Here is a 21,301-nt window from a genome sequence, read left to right on the forward strand (position 1 = left end):
TAAAATAGATTCAGACACCATGGGCCTTATCTGAGTGCGCGAGCCGCAGCTGCAGTGGATTTCTTTAAAACTGAGATGCCTGCTAGCAGCACTTGCATCTGTGGAAATCTATCTTGTCATGTCTATAGATTGGACAGACCAGCAAAACGTGATTTGTTTGATGCTTGTTGAATATGTACCAGTGTACAGGCTGTACCCTCCATATTTGGCCATACTGTGTACTTTTATGTGTTATCCAAGAAGAAGAAGCTGCTCTTGCAGCATATGAATAATGGAGGTCCATTAATCCTTCATCAGTTATCGAGTAGTTTTCTAGATTAGATGTGTGGCCATGGAAGAAATCATGTCGGCATGGATTGTTTCTCCGAAATTCACTGCAACCTGGTTTTTGACTGTTCAAAATTCAAAGACTCTAAAACCAATAAAGGCTAAATGTCTTCTGTGGAAATGTTTTTTTGGGGGCAAATCTAACCCTTAAAATGCAGATCTAGCCCCCTTCTCTCAATTCCCAGTCTTGTTTCATTTGCTTCTCTGACCTAATTTTTCGGTTATATATGTGGAAAAACTTGTATTCACATTTGACATTACTATTTTTTTTGTTTGTTGTAGTCCTGTTTTGCTGTACTATGCATTAAATAAAGACTATAATTAAAAAAAAAAAAGTATTAGACCCTCTGAAGTTACATTGCTTTGCACAACTGCTGTATGTAAACCCTGGTTCTTCTTGTGTGGCCAGTGTTCCCTCCCTGTCCCTGACTACCCCCGCCTTCATCTCTCTTTATCTTTTTGTCTCCCTTTCTAATTCTTCCCCATAAGAGATAATTGACTTCTTTAAATTAATCCTGGGAAATAATCAGACGATAGATCTTACATTACATGTGACTGAAAACTAAATAATTTGAAACTTGTTAGTCGGTTAGATAAACTGTAAGCCAACTTTTGTCATTTTCATTGTTTTCCCAGGGAAAAAATGCACCTATGGACACAAATGTAAATACTACCACCCTGAACGAGCGAACCAGCCTTTGCGGTCTGTGGCAGATGAACTCAGAATAGGCGCTAAGCTTTCAGCAGTCAAGACAATGAGTGAAGGTGCACTTGTAAAATGTGGAACTGGAATATCTAATTCCAAAGGAGATGGATCTATTGAGGCAAAACGAATTGCCCCCAAAAGACAGTCTGATCCAAGTATTCGTTCTGCAGCTGTGGAACCAGAGCAGAGGCTTTCAGCAGCCCGCAAGTCAGAAGCCAACTCTGTGCCATCTCTTGTGTCTGCCTTGAGTGTTCCAACCTTGCCACCTCCCAAGAGTCACGCTGTCAGTGCTTTGAACACACGCTCAGCAAGCAGCCCAGTGCCTGGATCATCACAGTTCTCCCACCAGAAATCCTCACTGGAGCACATGACTAGTGTCCACTATCCACCTATTCTGGTTACCAACAGCCATGGCAATTCTGTGAGTTACACAGAGGATTATCCAAAATATGAGTCTCTAGGAGATCATGGTTACTACTCAATGCTTAGTGACTTCTCTAACCTGAGCATCAGCAATATGCACAGTTCAGAATACTACAGTTCAGAGCAGGACCGAGCAGCTTTTTCTAGGAACTCCAGCCCATGCCCAGACAGCTGCATGAGCCATACCAGCGGTGAGTCCTACTCTTCATATAGCGACCTCTATTTGGGGATCAATGACCCAGGCAGTGAGGACACCATGAAGCCCCAGAGAGCTCCTCCACACAATAGACTACAACCATTTGCTCATGGTTACCATGAAGCTCTTACCCGTGTGCAGAGCTATGGCCAAGAAGAACCCATGCATACTCCACGTAAGCAGTCATCTTCACATTTGGCTCTGCACTTACAGCATCCTCTTGTTGGGGCAAGGTCCAGCTGTCCTGGAGATTACCCAATGCCAGAGAATATGCACCCGTGTGCTAATGCTCAGCCTGGTAGAGCCCTAGTGATGACCCGAATGGATAGCATATCTGACTCGCGTCTCTATGAGAGTAACCCTATGCGACAAAGAAGACCTCCATTATGTCGTGAACAGCATGCTAGTTGGGATCCTTTACCTTGCCCCACTGACACATACAGCTACCACTCATACCCACTGAGTAATAGTCTGATGCAACCCTGTTACGAACCAGTCATGGTGAGAAGCATGCCTGAGAAGATGGAACAGCTGTGGCGATCTCCTCACTGGTCACCCATGGTAAGCAAACCCAGAGAGCAGCACATTATTCCAGAGCATCAGTATCAAACCTACAAAAATTTGTGCAACATCTTCCCACCAGGGGTGGTGCTCTCAGTCATGGAGAAGAACCCACACTTGACAGATGCCCAACAGCTTGCAGCAGTTATTGTTGCAAGGTTAAGATCGGGTCATCAACATTGTTAATTCCCTCCCATAATGTCTGGACAATAGTATCTATTGATCAAGTTGCCTGAATAAATCCTGGCAGTGTTTTACACATTTTTGCTTATTCATATGACCTAAGGATCGGTTTTCTGCCTCCATATAAACTTTATGGACACAACAAACTTTTTTAATTTATTTTTTTAAGCTACACCTTGTGATCTTTACAGCATTCTCAGAGGAGTGCATATTTTATTGTATAGATATATTTATCCCTGCTAAACCTGCATGACAGGTTAAACCTCAGTTCCTTGGGGGGCAATGTCACTCGTTCCTATTCTTAATAAAGGAGATGGAAGGGTATGTTAACCTCTCTGATGCTGGAGATGCCAGCACATCATCAAAGCACATAAGTTGCTTACATAAGTCTCTTTAGCTGTTCATAGAAGCACCTATTCATATTGTTAGCAATTATATTGCATGCCTACTTGTGTATTTGCAGTGTAAATCAGTACAGCTGTGTGTATAGATAGGTGTCTCTATCTATCTGTATATAGTGTTATCCTAAACTAGTGTTTAACCAAAAAAAAACCTACTGATGTCTTTGCTTAAGATTCTTTTGACTGCACAATGACACTGTATTCCCGACCACTTTGCTATATTTGTATCATGCAGAGATTAATATGCAGATATTCTTCATATATGGTTAAGTGATATTGATAGGATTTTTATGTCTATCATGACATCTTACAGGTCCGCCATACTGTACCTCTCAGTAATAGCCATATGCCTCTAAATATATACAAATCACTTGTAAGCATGGGCGGTTCTTTGTGCGTCACAAATACAAAGGAGGCCTTTATATTTTGTTGAGGGGCCAAATACATGTAACAAAGAATTAGATTTGTTTTCCACATACAAAATACATGTGGAACGGTGATGTCACACTTTGATACAATAGTGTGTTATTACCCAGCAGACGCTTGCCTAGAGGCTTAGTAATACATGCATTACATAACTGAGGAAGGAGCTTCAGGAACATGTTTCTTTCTAGTGCAGATCCTGTGATAGATAATTGCTCCTATTTATCGTCTGTAAGTCTTACGCTGTATTATATGCTGTGATATAGATTTGTAAATGGTAGTGATGTCAGATGTGAGTCACCACCTTTTGTATTGGCATTTGGTGACAACCATCAGTGTGTGACCTTTTTTCCTCGCTAGCATACAGCTATCATTGCCACTTCTCTCCAGCAGGTACTGGATTATTTTGGAGAAACGGGCTTTATTCTCTATCTGTAAAGAATTGGTTGCACTTTTACTTGTGGTTGGTTTATGTAAATAGCTGTAATGGGGGAAAACACTGCAGATAGCATTGCCTGACCAGGCATTTTATTGGTTGTCTTCTGCTGCTCTCAGGTTGCTGACCCATAGCACTATCTCTTATTTAATTTTCTAAGAAACCCATTGTAACATAGTTTAAGATTTTGAAGCCGCTCCTTAGCCGGTGTCCCCGGGCTTTGGACTTTAGTCGACTTCAGTATTTTCATGAAAGTGTAGAAGGGCCAAACTAATAGCCCTTTTGTTTCTTCATGAGAAGGTGATAACTGCCTAAATGTTTCTTACTGTGAAACAAACGGAACGTCAGGCTGCCGTCAGGGTTTTCTCTGGCTTTCTGAGGACGGGTCTTCGGCTGCTCGTATTGCTCTTTTATTTGTCTTGTTAATGGTGAGCATGTTCAAAATTTGTTGTTTGGTATTTCAAAGTCTTGAAAGCCATGAAACCCCTTTATAAAGGAAGATGAAATAATTAACAAAAACCCCAGTATTGAAGCATAAATGGCCCTGAACATCTAGCACATAGTCCAGAGAAGTGTGCTGGGTGAAACCATTCTAGCATTTGGTTACATACATCCACAGGTAGAGGCCAAAGGACAGTACTTTGTTGGCCACCTTTGTTGATATGCAATTTCCAGCATGCTTTAGCAACCACCTGGAGCCACATTATTTACTCACCAATGAAACTGCTCTGAAAAGTCCAAATGGAATTCTTAAATAGAATATAACACAACCTTTTAATTCGTATCCCCAGATTGATAGGGAACATTTTGAAAATCGTTGTTTATCAGTTTTGTGCCATTTCAATGGAAATAAAATATGTACCTATCTACTAGACAATCCAGGTGGCATTTATCAACTGAATTAGTTATGTAGACTCATTCTCTGGTTCCGGTATGAATGGTCGACAATGTTAAGGTTGACAGTCATTAGGTCGACCACTATTGGTCGACATGGAAAGGTCGATACATGAAAAGGTCGACATTCATTTTTTGAACTGTTTTTGGTGTAATTTTTTCCGTAACATGACCAGGAACCCCAATTAGTGTACCACATCCCCTTGCATGGCTCGCGATGGTGCCTCGCTGCGTGCGGCACAGGTTACTATTCCCAATCGTAGTCCAGATGGATGAAAAACTTTTTTAAAAAAAAGCACATTTTTTTTAAAAATCCACGTCGACCTTTCATGTGTCGACCATGTCAATGTTGACCTAATGAGTGTCGACCTTAACATTGTCGACCATCTGAACTGATACCTCATTCTCTATGGAATTTGGTAAATAAGATTTGGTACCTTTTAAAACTTTTTCTGTAAAACATTTTCAAACTCTTGAATCTGTTTCAGTTCAACACAGAATATTTTAATGGTCATTTAACAAAAAATCTATGCATATATGGTGCCTGCAGAAATTGATTAAACATTGACTGTTACCAGTTGAGAGCTAGTTTATTTGATTCTGGCTGCGTTCTCATAAGTCTGTGCTGTAGAGAAGCTCATAACTTTTTAATCCATAAAACGGTAGGACAATGAGTAACCTTGATTATGTTTTCAACTGAAGGATATGAATTGAATGAAAATCTAGGTAGCATTAACTTTTATGAATCCTGTTGGCACTATCAAGCCTCACCTAAAGTGTTAAAGTAAAATCTTTTGACTAGTTTGATCCCATATAAGAAATGGGCAGCTGAAATATCCGCCTCACATAACCAGAATTGACCTTTTGTTTGTTGATACAAATTGTATCTTTTTTTCTTGATTGTATTAAATAAAATAAAAAATGTGGAAAGTATGTGTAAATATATAACTACATATTTAACCTTCTAAAGAAAAAAGTTCTATTTAGACAAAATAGTGTAGAATAAGCAATGCATTTTCACTGCTATGTCTGTGACACTGTGTGTCACTTTGTTGTAGTCCATGGAGTGAAAACCCGTTCACTGCCGTTGTGCCTGCAGCCCTTCATGTGAAATACAGGGAGTTACAGGACAGGCCAGCAGTGATGAGGTTAAATAATTCCTTTATGACTGGGCAATGTAGTTTATAAAGTAGCAAGACAGTTTCGGTTTCACTCTATTATATAAAATATATAGCTCTGTACAATAATGAACAGGAATATTATATAACATGTCTTATATTTATTGAAATGTATCCATCGCCTTCACACACTGGAAGCAGCCATTTTTGGGTGGAACCAATAATTAGGAGAGTGCATTGTATTTACTAGACTGTAGTATAAACACTGAGGCCTGCTGAATGGATGGACTGCATTGCATCAATCCACAGAATGGCTTCTTCCACTGCATAGACGAAGAGTACAGTTTAAATTGACTTTATGTTCCTAAGTAGGAATCTTAGTAACAACAGGTATTTTGTATAACGTGCACTGCAAAAAAAAAAAAAGCATTAAGTTCTACTAAATAGATTCTGTGATAGTGTTTGTTGATGTTCATAATGTGTATATGTACAGCATGTGTCATTTTATATTTTTCATGTTTTTGTTGCATGAGATCAAGTATATTTGGTTAAGTACAGTAAGTTACTGGGATTCAGTTAGGTCTGCACTGGGCCAGTCTGGTAATTGGGCAGTATGGTTTCTGCCACAAAAAGTAAGTGAGCTAGTCCGATTTGAGGTTAGTTTGATTAGGTTTACTTGTGAATTCTAGGTTTTGAAGAGCAGCAAAGTCTATAAACTTTTTATTGTAATGCAGTTTCTGTATTTCTTATGTGTACTAAATGACTGATCATATCACTAATATGAGTCGTTTTCCTCACTGGTTTTAGACTGGTCCTCAAGCCTTAGCGGTGCTTTCTCTGCAGGCACTGGTGCACACACAAGATGGAGATGCATTTGTCATTCCAGTCCTCCCATATACATACACATTGACAGGAGCTTTGAGGACTTTGCTCCATCCACTTGCAACTCACTCTATGGTTTTCAGCCTCCATTCTCCCCAATATCCTCATAAAACCGCACTGCATACAGCCCTGTTTATAGCAATATACAGGTTATTTCCTCTGAGAAGTTACTACACTTGATCTTAGACTTAGTCCAGTATCTAATTAGTGTAATTTACCGTGGCTAATTGACTCGATCAGGGCGATCCTATTAGCCCCAATGCTGACAGTTATCAGGATTATATATCACATGCCTCAGCACACAAAACAAAATCCCTGATAACCAACCCTTAGAGACACATTTTTTTGCGAAAACACATGGGTCTGGGAACTTATGCCAGTCATAGTCTATTGCTGTGAGAGTGTATTATGCTTGTTCACTTCTGAATAGTACCCAAAAAATAAAGTGTTAATATTTTAGTCAAATTCACCTTATGAACAAAGGATTCCTTCTTACCAATATAGATTTGGAGGAAAGCCTGTTGTTGAGGCTTGAGGACTAAATAAATAGTTATGTAGTGAATGGGGAGTAAGTTGCCTACAATGATATAAGTGTATTACATTCCCTGATTGTAAGTTGGGCGCAGGGTTGATTCTGCATGCAGTTGACTGATGTTGTTAGTCTGGTTAGTCTGCATGGCTTGGGAGTCCCACAGTGCACATGTCCCGATTGTCAGCGTTCAGATGCAGTACAGGATCAGATGCAGGGTCTGTGAATGTTAGTGGGCGTTCCTGGAAGGTAATTACCATGACTTTCTATATAGTATTTTTTCTTAACTCTTAAGGTCTGGAGAATATATTTAACGGAGAAGCGCATTGTACTGTTGCTTATACAAAACTTTCTTCATTATATAAATGAATTTCTGTATAATATCAAGGTCTGGATAATATATTGCAGCCCGTTGCTTTGCATTATACCCTAAAGAAGTGAAATGATGACATAAATATCCCTCCCAGTCCTGTGAGTACACATGCCAGGGTCTGCAGAGCAGCCACATATTTTGTTCCTATGGAAAAGTGAGGTAGAGTTCTACAGGTTTTTAACTACCCGATTCTCATTATATTTCTGTACTATATATATTTAATTTATTTCTAACTAAATATTAGGCCACATACCCACTGGCGCTAGTCATGTGTGTTACTAGCGGGTTTAGCACCAGTACAGCGCATGTTTAGGGCTCTGACAGTAGAAATCTACTTTTAGTTTAATTTGTGCTATAGTGAAATGATATTCTAATTTTTGGAGCTCATCATGTTCTCTTTAATACATTCAAGAACTTCGAGATCTTCAAATGCTGGTAACAAGCACAGAAGACACGGCTGCATTTTTACTGCTCTCCGTTTTCTTTTTTCTTTTTGTAAACAAAAAAGAAAATGATACAATTCAATAAGTATGCAGCCGAAGATATGTTACAGTATGTGTTGTAAGTGTTGGTGTTTTGTAAATAAGATGATTACTATTATTATTATTATTACTACTACTACTACTAATTGTATTCCGTGCTTGATGTTATTTGTTATTGGCTTTTGGTTATTTGTTTTCTTTTGATGCATCTGATAATCTTTGGCAATTTTTTTTTTATATCTACGTGATTCCTCTGTGCACAGCAGTGTGAATCGGGTCTGTACTAAATACGTAGGCTCTTGTACTATAGTCATTCCAATATATAACCTGTTTCCTAATTACAAGTTTGCAATCTGCATTTCTTTAGTAAAGACTTTTTTATTTTCTAAGTTTGTTTTGATTCATTTTGCAGTGAAATCAGGATACGTGTCTAGAAATACTATTAGCCTGTGCTACTGGACCTGCAGTGTTATCCATACAGGAGTATCTAAAGCCCAACACACCAATCTCCACCCCAATGCACTTTTATATGGTGCTTTATGAAGATTACATAAACTTTATAGCATAGGAGGAAGCAGGACAAATGGGTGGTCTTCAGTTTGCCGGCTGTTGGGGTCCTGGCGCACAGTACACCGGCGCCGGAATCCCGACAGCCGGCATACTGACAACGTTTCTCCCTCTTGGGGGGTCTACGACCACCCTGGAGGGAGAATAGATAGCGTGGTGCGCGTACCGCGCCACCGTGCCCACAGCGTGGCGAGCACAGCGAGCCTGCAAGGGGCTCATTTGCGTTTGCCACGCTGTCGGTATGCCGGAGGTCGGGATTCTGGCGCCGGTATGCCGTTGCGCCGGGAGTCCGACAGCCGGCATATCATACTATACCCGGACAAATAAATCACTTATTTAAACATGGGAAGATTGGATATTATAGTAACCAAACATTGCAAGTTTTGTTCTGTGCACCTCTACGGGATGGGAAAACTAGCAATGTTACTGGTCATAAAGTGCCGTCACCCAATTATTCTGGGAGACAGTTTGCAGCCATGCAGAGAATGGAATTTCCCCATCAAGTCTTTGCCAAAGTGTACTGCACGGCTCCTTTTGGGGAGAAGAGTAGCTTTGTCCTGCTTCCACTGGTTACACACAATGCACATGTATAATGGCCATTAGGGTGGTCTATATGGATGGCCTGCTGTAAAAGTACAAAGTTATGTTTTCTTACCTTCAGAATGACCCTTTTTGTTTCAATCTAGTGGAGCACATAAGATAGGTGTAGGTCATTTTCTACCTGCCCACACTGGCATCTAGCCATAATATTACAGACACACAATGATCATCATATACTGTATTACTATGATTGTTACTCTGCAATTTATTAGAAGATCATAAAAATTGATTGCACAATAAAACCTTTTGAAGTTTATGAAGAATTTTACTACCTTACGTATGCAGTTACAAATATGTACTCAAATATATAGGATTACAAAATGTGAATAAAATGAAAATTGCCTTTTATAAATATTTAAGCACATTAAATCCTACACCATTTGCATTACTTGTTACTTTTCTTCAAATGCGCAAATATATCGAAGCATTTTGATTAGTAATAATAGCAGGAGTATTTTGGCAATCAAGATTACCTTAATAGACGACGTCATTTTGAGATTATTGGTTATGAGGTGAAATTGGCTGAAGTTTGCATACTGTAGACAATGATCAGCTATAAATGGCTGTGTGTGTATAGTTGGTATTACTGCAGTGCAGATGTTCAATGACGCATTGAGAGGCGTCGGGCACGTCAACAGTTACTATTTTCTGCATGCTCACATTACGTAAAGCGTGCCTATCAAACAGTGAAAGCAACTATTTGTGGGCTCAACTAATCTTCATGACAGTGCAGCTACCAGTTCACCAGGAAGCAGTACCTAATGGATATCTGGCCTTGAGATGTAGTGCCTCAGTGATGTCATTACTTCTTAGTGAATTGATATATGGGGGGTCATTCCGAGTTGTTCGCTCGTTATTTTTTTTCCGCAACGGAGCGATTAGTCGCTACTGCGCATGCGCAATGTCCGCAGTGCGACTGCGCCAAGTAAATTTGCTATGCAGTTAGGAATTTTACTCACGGCATTACGAGGTTTTTTCTTCGTTCTGGTGTTCGTAATGTGATTGACAGGAAGTGGGTGTTTCTGGGCGGAAACTGGCCGTTTTATGGGTGTGTGCGAAAAAACGCTACCGTTTCTGGGAAAAACGCGGGAGTGGCTGGAGAAACGGAGGAGTGTCTGGGCGAACGCTGGGTGTGTTTGTGACGTCAAACCAGGAACGACAAGCACTGAACTGATCGCACTGGCAGAGTAAGTCTCGAGCTACTCAGAAACTGCACAGAGAAGTATTTTCGCAATATTGCGAATCTTTCGTTCGCAATTTTGATAAGCTAAGATTCACTCCCAGTAGGCGGCGGCTTAGCGTGTGCAATGCTGCTAAAAGCAGCTTGCGAGCGATCAACTCGGAATGACCTCCATAGTGCATCCACATGAACATTTGCTCAAATCAGGAAACTGCTACATCCACTGTGTGGGCGATAGGTGTTATTTAATCTCTGCAGCAGTGTCATGTATACTCAGTGCAAAGCAAGCCTTACCTACTGCTGCATCCTCTCAGTTTGTATCTGTGAACACTACATTACCAGAGTGATCTTTCTCACATACTGTATCATGCTGCTCTGAAATATTTCATGTCATAGTTGTTTGGACCCGCACAGTTGTAATATTTTTTGTTCTATGGTCATAATGTGTTTTTATTTCGTAGAATGAAACGTTACAGCGTAATTGTAAGTTCCATTTTATAAAACCTCTTTGGGTTTAGTTTTGTGAACCCAAATATAATGTAAGTCGTAATGACAAAAACTTGGACGTTAATAAAAGAAAAAGTGTTTGCAAGGCATTGAAGTGCATTGTGTGTTTTTTTTTGGGGGGGAGGGGAGTGGTAGGTTACTACAGCAGTGATCATATTCAACTAGTTACCAGCTCCTTAGAATAATGGCACAACATAACAGTAATGTCAGCATCGGCGGCTTTACGCACCCGAACGGAGCAACACTTGAATTGCTCTGTCGGGCGCTATCTAGTAGCCGCATTGAGGTGAGGAGCGGCGTTAGCCTTTTATTATATTGGATCATTTGGCAAAGATTTCAATGTTGGTACTGATCCAAATACAAACAAGAACATACAAGGTACTCTATAGTGAAGTAGACTAGAAGTTATATAGTATTGGGCAAACAGTAGAATTTCCGTTAGAGGGGCCATACAATTGCAGCTAGTTAAGTAAAGGAAGTATAGAAAATAGTGTTTCTTCAATCCAGTCTCCAATACAAGGTTTATGGTATTTCTGTTCAGTCACTTATACCCCCTTTCAGACCTAAAACTCTGGCTTCAACCAGGTTTGTATCTGGAACAGAGCACCGGTTGAAGCCGGTGTTATCCCTTTTACACATGAGTGACGACCAGGGTAATTTCCAGTTTGTCACCCTTCACACCAGACCCGGATCTTCTGGCTTTCAGAGGGTGCGTGGAGATGATGCCATCTCCAAGCACTACAGCCCCCACCTAATGAATTTCTTTTAGGTGTGACCTGGGTCATCAAGACATGGGTTGCACCTTTCAGACCCAGAAAAAACCCTGACAAGTGACCTGGGTCGCTGACCTTTCAGACATACGCCGGAGCTGGGTCGATGTGCGTTCACATGCAAAAACCTGGGTTTTAGGCTTATGTCTGAAAGGGGTATTACTGTGCGCCCCCACTTCCTAAAGATCATCCTGTAGAGATAAGCTCTTCTGATAGATACCTGATTCCTGCCTACAAGACTTCTCCCATGCTGCTGGCAATCTGGAACTCCTTGTCACGACTGATCAGACTCCCGTCCCCCCAACACCACCATAGTTTCCACTGATGTAGATATGCTCTGAATACTCAACATATTTTCTAAAGCCTTTGTGATTACCACTAATGCTACTTATACTAAGATCCCTTCACTTCTGTCACCATCTCCACTCACAGCTCATCTCTCTGCCTTTTCTCATTAGATGAGTTCTCTAATGAGAACCTTTCCTAGTCTGCTTTATATTTGCAGTAATTTAGTAGAATTTTGTCACAGTTTAGTGTACTCTGTTCACCCCTCTATCCAGCAATATGGTACAGACAAGATTTAGAGCACCATATCTCAACCCAATCCTCTAGAGACATTTTTTCTCCTGCTTCTTTTTACATTTTGAGAGATCTTCCCAAGACAAGCAGTGTAAATAAAAATGTAGGCGATACAATCTTAGCCACCTTGAAACCACTGAAAGCTTCTCTGCCAATGTTCAACTTTACTTCTGTGAAAACCGCATCACCTCTTCTCCGGAGTTTCCCATTTGTGGGGCTGAAAACACCCCCTGATAAATATTGCTGTATCTAGTGCAATTTCTTTTATGACCAATTAGGCTTCTGATCCATTTCCAGGGATACAATTTTCTGAAGCTGCATCCTCTCCTCTCAGCAGGTATGTAGTGCGAAGTCCCCCTTCTACTCCTTGCCTTTCAGTGACTTACCAATATATCTCTGCAATAATATAACAGAAATATGGGAGGTAAATAGCGGAAGTGTTACACACACACTATGGTAGCTCTGATACATGGGTGCAATCAAATTGGGGATGCGGTGGTCAGAAATGCCGACCAATCACAGATCAATTGCTTAACAAAAAAAGATATTTATTGATTAACTACTTGTAATATTGAGCCTGATTCAGATGTGGACACCGTACCTATGTTTGGGCAGTTGAGTGACATGCTACTGTGCAGTCCTGCAGATCATTACTGTGCACGCACAGTTGTGTGATGGTGTACACATTCGCTCAACTGCAGTTTCTTAGGGAGAAAAGCAGCGCCCTGAAGTCAATCACAAACATCTAAAAGACATGCAATGAAGGCACACCAGGCACTTATCGGAACCATTTTTACCGTGAATTCGGTCCATCCATGCTACATATACTGTATGTGCTACAGGTAATTGATATTTGGGTAATAACTGGGACTTATTTTCTGAGTTCCCTATGCACATACAATTATCTACTTGGAGTGTGTTGCTCATGAACCAAGTTCTGTGGTTCAGATGGTGTGATGGTTAGCATTACTGTTTCACAGCACTGAGGTTCAATTCCCATCATGGCCTTAACTGTGGAGTTTGTATATTCTACCCACATACTCCGGTTTCCTCCCACAATGCAAAAATATAGTTATAGGTTAATTGTCTCCTATCAAGAAATTAACCCTAGTCTGTATGTGTTTAGTGCAGACTCGATGGGCCAAGTGTTGTGCCATCAAATTCTATGTTTCTATGTGGTGGCAATTACTGGAAAATTAATAGTAAGTAGGGAGTGTAATTTCTGCAAACAGACCAGATGGTTCGAGTGAGTGTTGATCTTGTCAAAATTACGGACAGTGGTCCGAAATTAGAGTATCTTGGAACCGTGTCCTTGACTGTAAACTTGAACTTATTGGAAAAGAGGAGGCTAGCAAGCCACAACAAACTAAAAACTTTGCAAACTGCGATGGAAATTTCTCTGCTCAAAATTAATTTCCAGACTAGAGAAAGAAGCCTTGAGAACAATTTAGAAAACGAATTGCATGGATAAAGTAAGCATTTGTTGCTAAGGAAGAGGTTTATGATGGACGTGGAGTTAAAATAATAAGAGGTCTTGAGGACTTCCGGTACCGGGATGGAGGAGTGAGCAACAGCTCGCACGAGCTCCGTCCATACCACCAGCTTACACGCACAGCGCTGTGTTCCACAGCCATACACAGCTCACATATTACCTCCAGTCAGTGTCTGTATGGAGAAGTTTCTGGGCACTGCAGCCCATCTAAAACAGACCCCGCCAGATATCCCTCCTAGGTAGGAGAAGTGCTGCGCTGAGCACAATATGGCGCCGAACACCGATACTACGGTGGGAACGACTGCAGCAAAAAAAATCTATTGCAGCTGCCTCCGGTGACTAGGGAGGCCAATCCCGGGCAACAAATCAGAGATAACGGTAACAGTGTGCTATAGGCACATGTAGGTATGCAGCCTGTGTATCCAGGGAAACCATATAATCCACAGGCCGCATAGCCAGAACAATAGAATGGAGAGTCTCCATACAGAACTTGGGTACTCTGAGGTACTTGTTCAACAGTTTTAGATTCAGAATGGGATGGTACGACCCATTTTGGCTTCTGAACCAAAAAGTATAGAATAGAAACCCTGACCTTGTTGAGGTCGTGGAATAGGGATGATAACTCCTGACTGCAGTAAGGAGTGAATGACTCCAGGCAGTGCCTGTGGTTTGCCAGGATCTGCTGATTGATGGTAGGGAAGAATTGTCTGGGAGGACGCTTCAGGAAGGAGAGAGCGTACCCGTGAGAGACCACTTGGACCCAGGCATCGGTCGTGATAGGACTCCATGCCTAGGCTAACTGAAGAAGTCTGCCTCCCACTTTGGGGTCCCACAGGGGGTGGACAGTACAGTCAGACTGAGGGCTTATCCTCAGGTTTGGTAGGTGGATGTCAAGCAGCCCAAGCTTGCTTGGCCTTGGGTTTGGAGGTCTTGATGGTGCGAGACGAGCATGGAAAGGACTGACCTTTGGTCTTGCCTTGTGGACAAAAGGACGAAGTTCAAAGCCAACTGAGAAAGCCGAAAGCAAGTAAGCAGTCTCAGATGTTGCCAGGTTTTTGACAATCTTGTCCAGTGCTGGTCCAAATAGTAACTGGTTCCTGTCCGGAAGGGCTTCCTTGGTGTCCGAATCTGCCTTCCATGAACGGATCCACACATTGCAGCGAGCTGCAATGGAAACTGCCGAAACCTTAGAAGATAACAGCACTGTGTCCAGAACCGCTTCATCAATGTAGTAGGCTGCATCTTTGACATTGGCAATGAGGGACATGATTGTTCGGTGACCATAACGCCTGTAAAACTCTGTTCAAGGTCATTGCCCCAAGTTTCCATGGCTTTGGTGACCCATGCTGTGGCCTGGCAGTCGCCTTAAGAGAGGACGCAGTGGGGATAAGTAATTCTTTATTAAGTGTGTCACATGAGCATTCACCATAGGTGGTTTCTCCCACTTTGCCCAATCCTCTGTAGGTATCGAGTAAAAGGGGCTGAGGTTTTAAAGGAACCGTGAATTTCTTAGTAGGTGTTTTCCATGCCTCAGTTTGACTTCTGTGAAGTGGTCCGAGTGTGGAAACTCGGCTAATACCACCTTCTGCCATTTGCGCAGAGGATCCTTTGCAGTAGTGGTCTGTTCAGTGTCTTCATGCTGAGGAGAGAATTCGACCACCCTGTTTAATGCTGCCACCTTAAATTTAGATTGGGGCTCCTCATCCCCTGAGGGAAATTCTGCATCACAAATCTCAGCTGGGTCAGCAGGAACCAATGATTCTTCAGAATCCGAGAGGGTAGACTGTGGTGAAGACACAGTACGCTTAGTAACAGTAGATGCAGGCATTGTCCCCTGCCCTTGTATCATGTTATGAAATGCATCAAAGGAAGCAGCCAAACTCTGAATAGAGGTAGAGAACGAATCCAACCATGGAGGATGGACTCGTGGGGCTACAATGGCTTGATAAAACAAATTGAAATGGCTGTTGAAAACCCATAGAGGGAGCCATTTTGGGCTGCAGATTCTGTGGGATAGCCACAGGGGATGCCAATATGGGCTGCACTGGTTGGGGGATACACATATGGTAGCAATTTGGTCAGCAATCTTAGCCAGTAATGTGGTAAAGGAAGCCCATGGAGGCTCTTGTACAATGACTAGGGGGCTGAGGTGCTGGGAGGCACAAGGCAGCCCATGCAATGACTATCCTGTGATAAATCCTGAGGCAAGACCTCACTGTGACAGGTATTGCATACTACTATAGTGGGTGCCCCTGCATGTTTACTCTTGTTAGACATGTTAACAGCAAGGAGTGAATACACACAATATGGGTATCTGTAAAATAGCTGCCCAGCGTCTCTAGTGAGAAAGGAGGCAGGAGGAACAGTCCAGGGTGGGAAAACTGCTGTGGAATGGCACCCTGGGCTGGGCGAGGGTTGCTGGGGAAGCACTGCCCCTACCCCATCCTGACAATCACCACCGGCTCTCCTAGACTTAAAGTTGTCCCCAGCACCAGTGTACATTTATGCCCTGGTGGTCTAGTGCAGCGGCGAGTACACTTAATACACTGGGAGCACATCAGCAGCCGCGGTCTGTCTCCCGAGACTGCAGTACATGGACATCCCCTGGAGTGCCAGGTGCCGTCTTCTCAAATAAAATGTTAAAAAGTAATAATAAAATCAGGTTAAAAATAAAAGCTTGGGCTGCAGAGCTGAAGCCCCTGTTTAGTGGTGACCAGCTCCTGCTGGCACCGGAAAAAACAGAAGTGCCTGAGCATGGGGGCGTGGTATGAGCGGATAGGAGCCCAGTGCATCCTGGGAGGCTCACAAGCTTACTGTTCAGTGCCAGTCCTGGTCTCCATCAGCATACCCCAAGGTTAACCCTGTGGAGACCAATGACCCCAAACAAAAAAATAAGTTTTCAGATCCATCAAGAAATGCGTGTTATAACCCCTTTCAGACAGAGAAAACAACCCAGTAATTTCCCGGCCCGGGAAGGGTCAACCTGGGGTTTTTGTTAAAGGTCTTGATAAAGGTCACTGGATGACCGAAATGCATTGACGACAGAAGGAGTGTGAACAGCCAGGATTTTCCACACCATCACAGCAAACATCGCTATCTCTGGAAAAAGGTAATTTCTGCTCATTCTTTCGGTACAAAAATAATTACCTCAGAGATTAGCCTGGATGGTTGTGCTTTTTTATCCAAATTTTGTCTTTTATTTTTTCTATTTTTCCATTTTTCTCTTACGTCCTAGAGGATGCTGGGGACTCCGTAAGGACCATGGGGTATAGACGGGCTCCGCAGGAGATATGAGCACCTAAAAGAACTTTCTAGTATGGTGTGCACTGGCTCCTCCCTCTATGCCCCTCCTCCAGACCTCAGTTAGATCTTGTGCCCAGAGGAGATAGGGTGCATTACAGGGAGCTCTCCTGAGTTTTCTGTAAAAGAATATGTTAGGTTTTTTATTTTCAGGGAGCTCTGCTGGCAACAGACTCCCTGCATCGTGGGACCGAGGGGAGAGAAGCAGACCCACTTCTTAAGAGTTAAGGGCTTTGCTTCTTAGGCTACTGGACACCATTAGCTCCAGAGGGAGTCGGAACACAGGTCTCACCCTGGGGTTCGTCCCGGAGCCGCGCCGCCATCCTCCTCACAGATGCCGGAAAAAAGAAGCCGGGTGAGTATGACAAATCATAAGAAGACGTCAGGCGGCAGAAGACTTCAGATCTTCATGAGGTAAGCGCGCCACAGGTAGCTGCGCGCCATTGCTCCCATATTTACACACACACATGGCACTGATGGGTGCAGGGCGCGGGCGTCCTGAGCAGCAATAAACCTAGTTTTTAGGCAAGAAGCATGTAGTTAGGCTGCGGGGCAGTAAACTACGAATCCCCGCCATTTTTTTCAAAATATCAAGCGGGACCGAAGTCCGCCGCGCGAGGGGGCGGAGCTTGATCCCTCAGCACTAACCAGCGCCATTTTCTCCACAGAGGCTGCAGAGAACGCTGGCTCCCCGGACTCTCCCCTGCTGAGCATCAGAGGGCTGAAAATAAGAGAGGGGGGCACATATTTAAAGAACAGTGAGTGGGGAATTCTGTATACATTTATATGTAAAAGCGCTATCTGTGTTTTTTTTCCCTGGGTCAGTTGGCGCTGGTGTGTGCTGGCATACTCTCTCTCTGTCTCTCCAAAGGGCCTTCTTTGGGGAATTGTCCCCTTATAGTTATATCCCTGTGTGTGGGGGGTGTCGGTACGTGTGTCGGCATGTCTGAAACGGAAGGTTTATCCAAAGAGGAGGTGGAACAGATGAGTGGTGTGTCTCAGTCGGCGGTGCCGACTCAGGATTGGATGAATATGTGGCATATGTTAAATGCTAGTGTAGCTTCACTGCATGAAAGACTGGACAAAGCAGAGTCCAGAGCGTCGGCAGGTAATCAATCTACAGATTGTGCCAACTCAATGGACCCGTCGGGGTCTCAGAAACGTCCCTTCTCACAAATAAGGGACACAGATACCGACACGGACTCTGATTCCAGTGTCGACTATGATGAAGTAAGGGTGACAAAAAGTATTCAGTGCATGATTATTGCAATAAAAGATGTTACATATCACTGATGAGCCCTCGGTGCCCGACACGAGGATACACATGTTTAAGGGAAAGAAACAGGTTATAAACTTTCCTCCTTCCCATGAAATTAATGAGTTATGTGAAAAAGCTTGGGAAACTCCAGATAAGAAACTGCCAATTCCCAAAAGGGTTCTTATGGCGTACCCTTTCCCTACACAGGACAGGGTACGTTGGGAATCCTCTCCCACAGTGGACAAAGCCTTAACACGCCTTTCCAAGAAGGTGGCGCTACCGTCCCTTGACACAGCGGCCCTCAAGGACCCTGCGGACCGCAGGCAAGAGACTACACTAAAGTCTATCTACACTCATACTGGTACTTTGCTTAGACCGGCAATTGCGTCGGCATGGGTACGTAGTGCAGTAGCAGCTTGGACAGATACACTGTCAGCTGACCTTGATACCCTAGATAGGGATACAATTTTGTTAACATTAGCTCATATTAGGGACGCAGTCTTATATATGAGGGACGCTCAAAGAGACATTGGTTTATTGGGTTCAAGAGCCAATGCTATGGCTATTTCGGCAAGAAGAGCCTTGTGGATCCGCCAATGGACGGGGGATGCAGACTCAAAAAGGCATATGGAGGTTTTACCTTACAAAGGTGATGTATTGTTTGGGGACGGCCTCGCGGACCTGATCTCTACAGCTACCGCGGGTAAGTCGACCTTTTTACCTTTTGTTCCCCAACAGCAAAAGAAACCCCCACAATATCAGATGCAGTCCTTTCGGTCGCATAGATCCAGAAGAGGTCGGGGCTCCTCTTTCCTCGCCAGAGGTAAGGGTAGAGGCAAGAGGACACCTGCTGCGGCTGGTTCCCAAGAGCAGAAGTCCTCCCCGGCTTCCGCTAAGTCCACCGCGTGACGCTGGGGCTCCCCTGCGGGAGTCCGCTCAGGTGGGGGCACGCCTTCAACTATTCAGCCAAGTCTGGGTTCAGTCAGACGTGGACCCTTGGGTGATAGAAATAGTCTCCCAGGGCTACAAGCTGGAATTCGAAGAGGTGCCCCCACGCCGATTTTTCAAGTCGGCCTTACCAGCTTCTACTCCAGAGCGGGAAGTAGTGCTAGCTGCAATTCAAACGCTGTGTCAACAGCGAGTGATTATCAGGGTTCCCTGAGCCAACAGGGAAAAGGGTATTATTCAATCCTATTTGTGGTCCCGAAGCCGGATGGTTCGGTCAGGCCCATTTTAAACCTAAAATCCCTGAACCTGTACCTGAAAAGGTTCAAATTCAAGATGGAATCGCTCCGAGCGGTGATAGCCTGCCTGGAAGAGGGGGATTTTATGGTGTTACTGGACATAAAGGATGCTTACCTTCATGTCCCCATATATCCCTCTCATCAGGAGTACCTGAGATTTGCGGTACAGGATTGTCATTACCAGTTTCAGATGTTGCCGTTTGGGCTGTCCACGGCCCCGAGGATTTTCACCAAGATAATGGCGGAAATGATGGTGATCCTGCGCAAGCGAGGAGTCACAATTATCCCATACTTGGACGATCTCCTGATAAAAGTGAGATTAAGAGAGCAATTACTGGAGAACGTGGCACTCTCTCAGAGAGTGCTTCAGCAACATGGGTGGATTCTCAATCTACCAAAGTCACAGTTGGTTCCGACAACTCGACTAGCTTTCCTTGGCATGATACTGGACACGGAACAAAAGAAAGTTTTCCTCCCGTTGGAAAAAGTCCAGGACCTCCAGAACATGGTCCGAGAACTACTGAAGCCGAAAAGAGTGTCAGCTCATCAATGCACTCGGGTTCTGGGGAAAATGGTGGCAACTTACGAGGCCATTCCCTTCGGCAGGTTCCATGCAAGGACGTTTCAATGGGATCTTCTGGACAAATGGTCCGGGTCCCATCTACAATTACATCAAAAAATAACACTGTCCCCCAGGGCCAGGGAGTCTCTTCTATGGTGGCTACAAAGTGCTCACCTTCTAGAGGGTCGCAGGTTCGGCATTCAGGACTGGATCCTGGTAACCACGGACGCGAGCCTCCGAGGATGGGGAGCAGTCACCCAAGGAAGAAATTTTAAGGGACTATGGTCAGACCAGGAGTCCTGTCTACACATCTACGTGTTGGAGCTATGGGCCATATACAACGGCCTTCGACAAGCGGAGATTCTTCTTCGCAACCTACCGGTTCTGATTCAATCAGACAATGTCACAGCAGTAGCTCATGTGAACCGCCAAGGCAGGACAAGAAGCAGAGTCGCGATGGAGGAAGCCACCAGGATTCTTCGCTGGGCGGAAAATCACGTAAGCGCTCTGTCAGCTGTCTTCATTCCGGGAGTGGACAACTGGGAAGCAGACTTCCTCAGCAGACACGATCTCCATCCAGGAGAGTGGGGACTTCATCAAGAAGTCTTTGCAGAGATAACGGATCTCTGGGGAGTTCCTCGAAAAGACATGATGGCGTCACGCCTCAACAAGAAGCTTCGGAGGTATTGTGCCAGGTCCCGGGACCCTCAGGCAATAGCAGTAGACGCTCTGGTAACACCATGGGTATTCCAGTCGGTCTACGTGTTTCCTCCTCTTCCTCTCATCACAAAAGTGTTGAGGATCATAAATCGAAAAAGAGTACAACCAATACTCATTGTTCCAGACTGGCCTCGAAGGGCCTGGTACTCAGATCTTCAGGAGATGCTCACGGAAGATCCCTGGCCTCTTCCTCTAAGGGAAGACCTGTTACAGCAGGGGCCCTGCATGTTCCAAGACTTACCGCGGTTACGTTTGACGGCATGGCGGTTGAACGCCGGATCCTAGCGGAGAAGGGTATTCCAGAGGAGGTCATACCAACTCTAATAAAGGCTAGGAAGGAGGTGACGGTAAAACATTATCACCGTATCTGGCGGAAATATGTCTCTTGGTGTGAAACCAAGAATGCTCCTACGGAAGATTTCCATCTGGGTCGTTTTCTCCACTTCCTACAGACAGGAGTGGATATGGGCCTATAGTTAGGCTCTGTTAAAGTACAGATTTCGGCCTTGTCAATATTCTTTCAGAAGGAATTGGCTTCTCTCCAGAAGTCCAGACGTTTGTAAAAGGAGTACTACACATCCAGTCTCC

At 43.7% G+C, this 21,301-nt stretch overlaps 1 protein-coding gene across 3 annotated transcripts in view; it reads left to right on the plus strand.

The window, feature by feature from the left end:
- Positions 1–10,877, plus strand: part of ZC3H12B (zinc finger CCCH-type containing 12B) — a 323,692-nt gene extending 312,815 nt beyond the window's left edge. For all 3 annotated transcript variants that reach the window (XM_063937219.1, XM_063937221.1, XM_063937220.1), the window contains one exon: positions 964–10,877. In XM_063937219.1, coding sequence (XP_063793289.1) covers positions 964–2,399 — 1,436 coding nt within the window. In that variant the 3' untranslated portion in view covers positions 2,400–10,877. The remainder of the gene's footprint in view (positions 1–963) is intronic.
- The last annotated feature ends 10,424 nt before the right edge of the window (positions 10,878–21,301 follow it).

The sequence above is a fragment of the Pseudophryne corroboree genome, chromosome 8 (assembly GCF_028390025.1).
Source record: "Pseudophryne corroboree isolate aPseCor3 chromosome 8, aPseCor3.hap2, whole genome shotgun sequence".
Lineage (NCBI taxonomy): Eukaryota > Metazoa > Chordata > Amphibia > Anura > Myobatrachidae > Pseudophryne > Pseudophryne corroboree.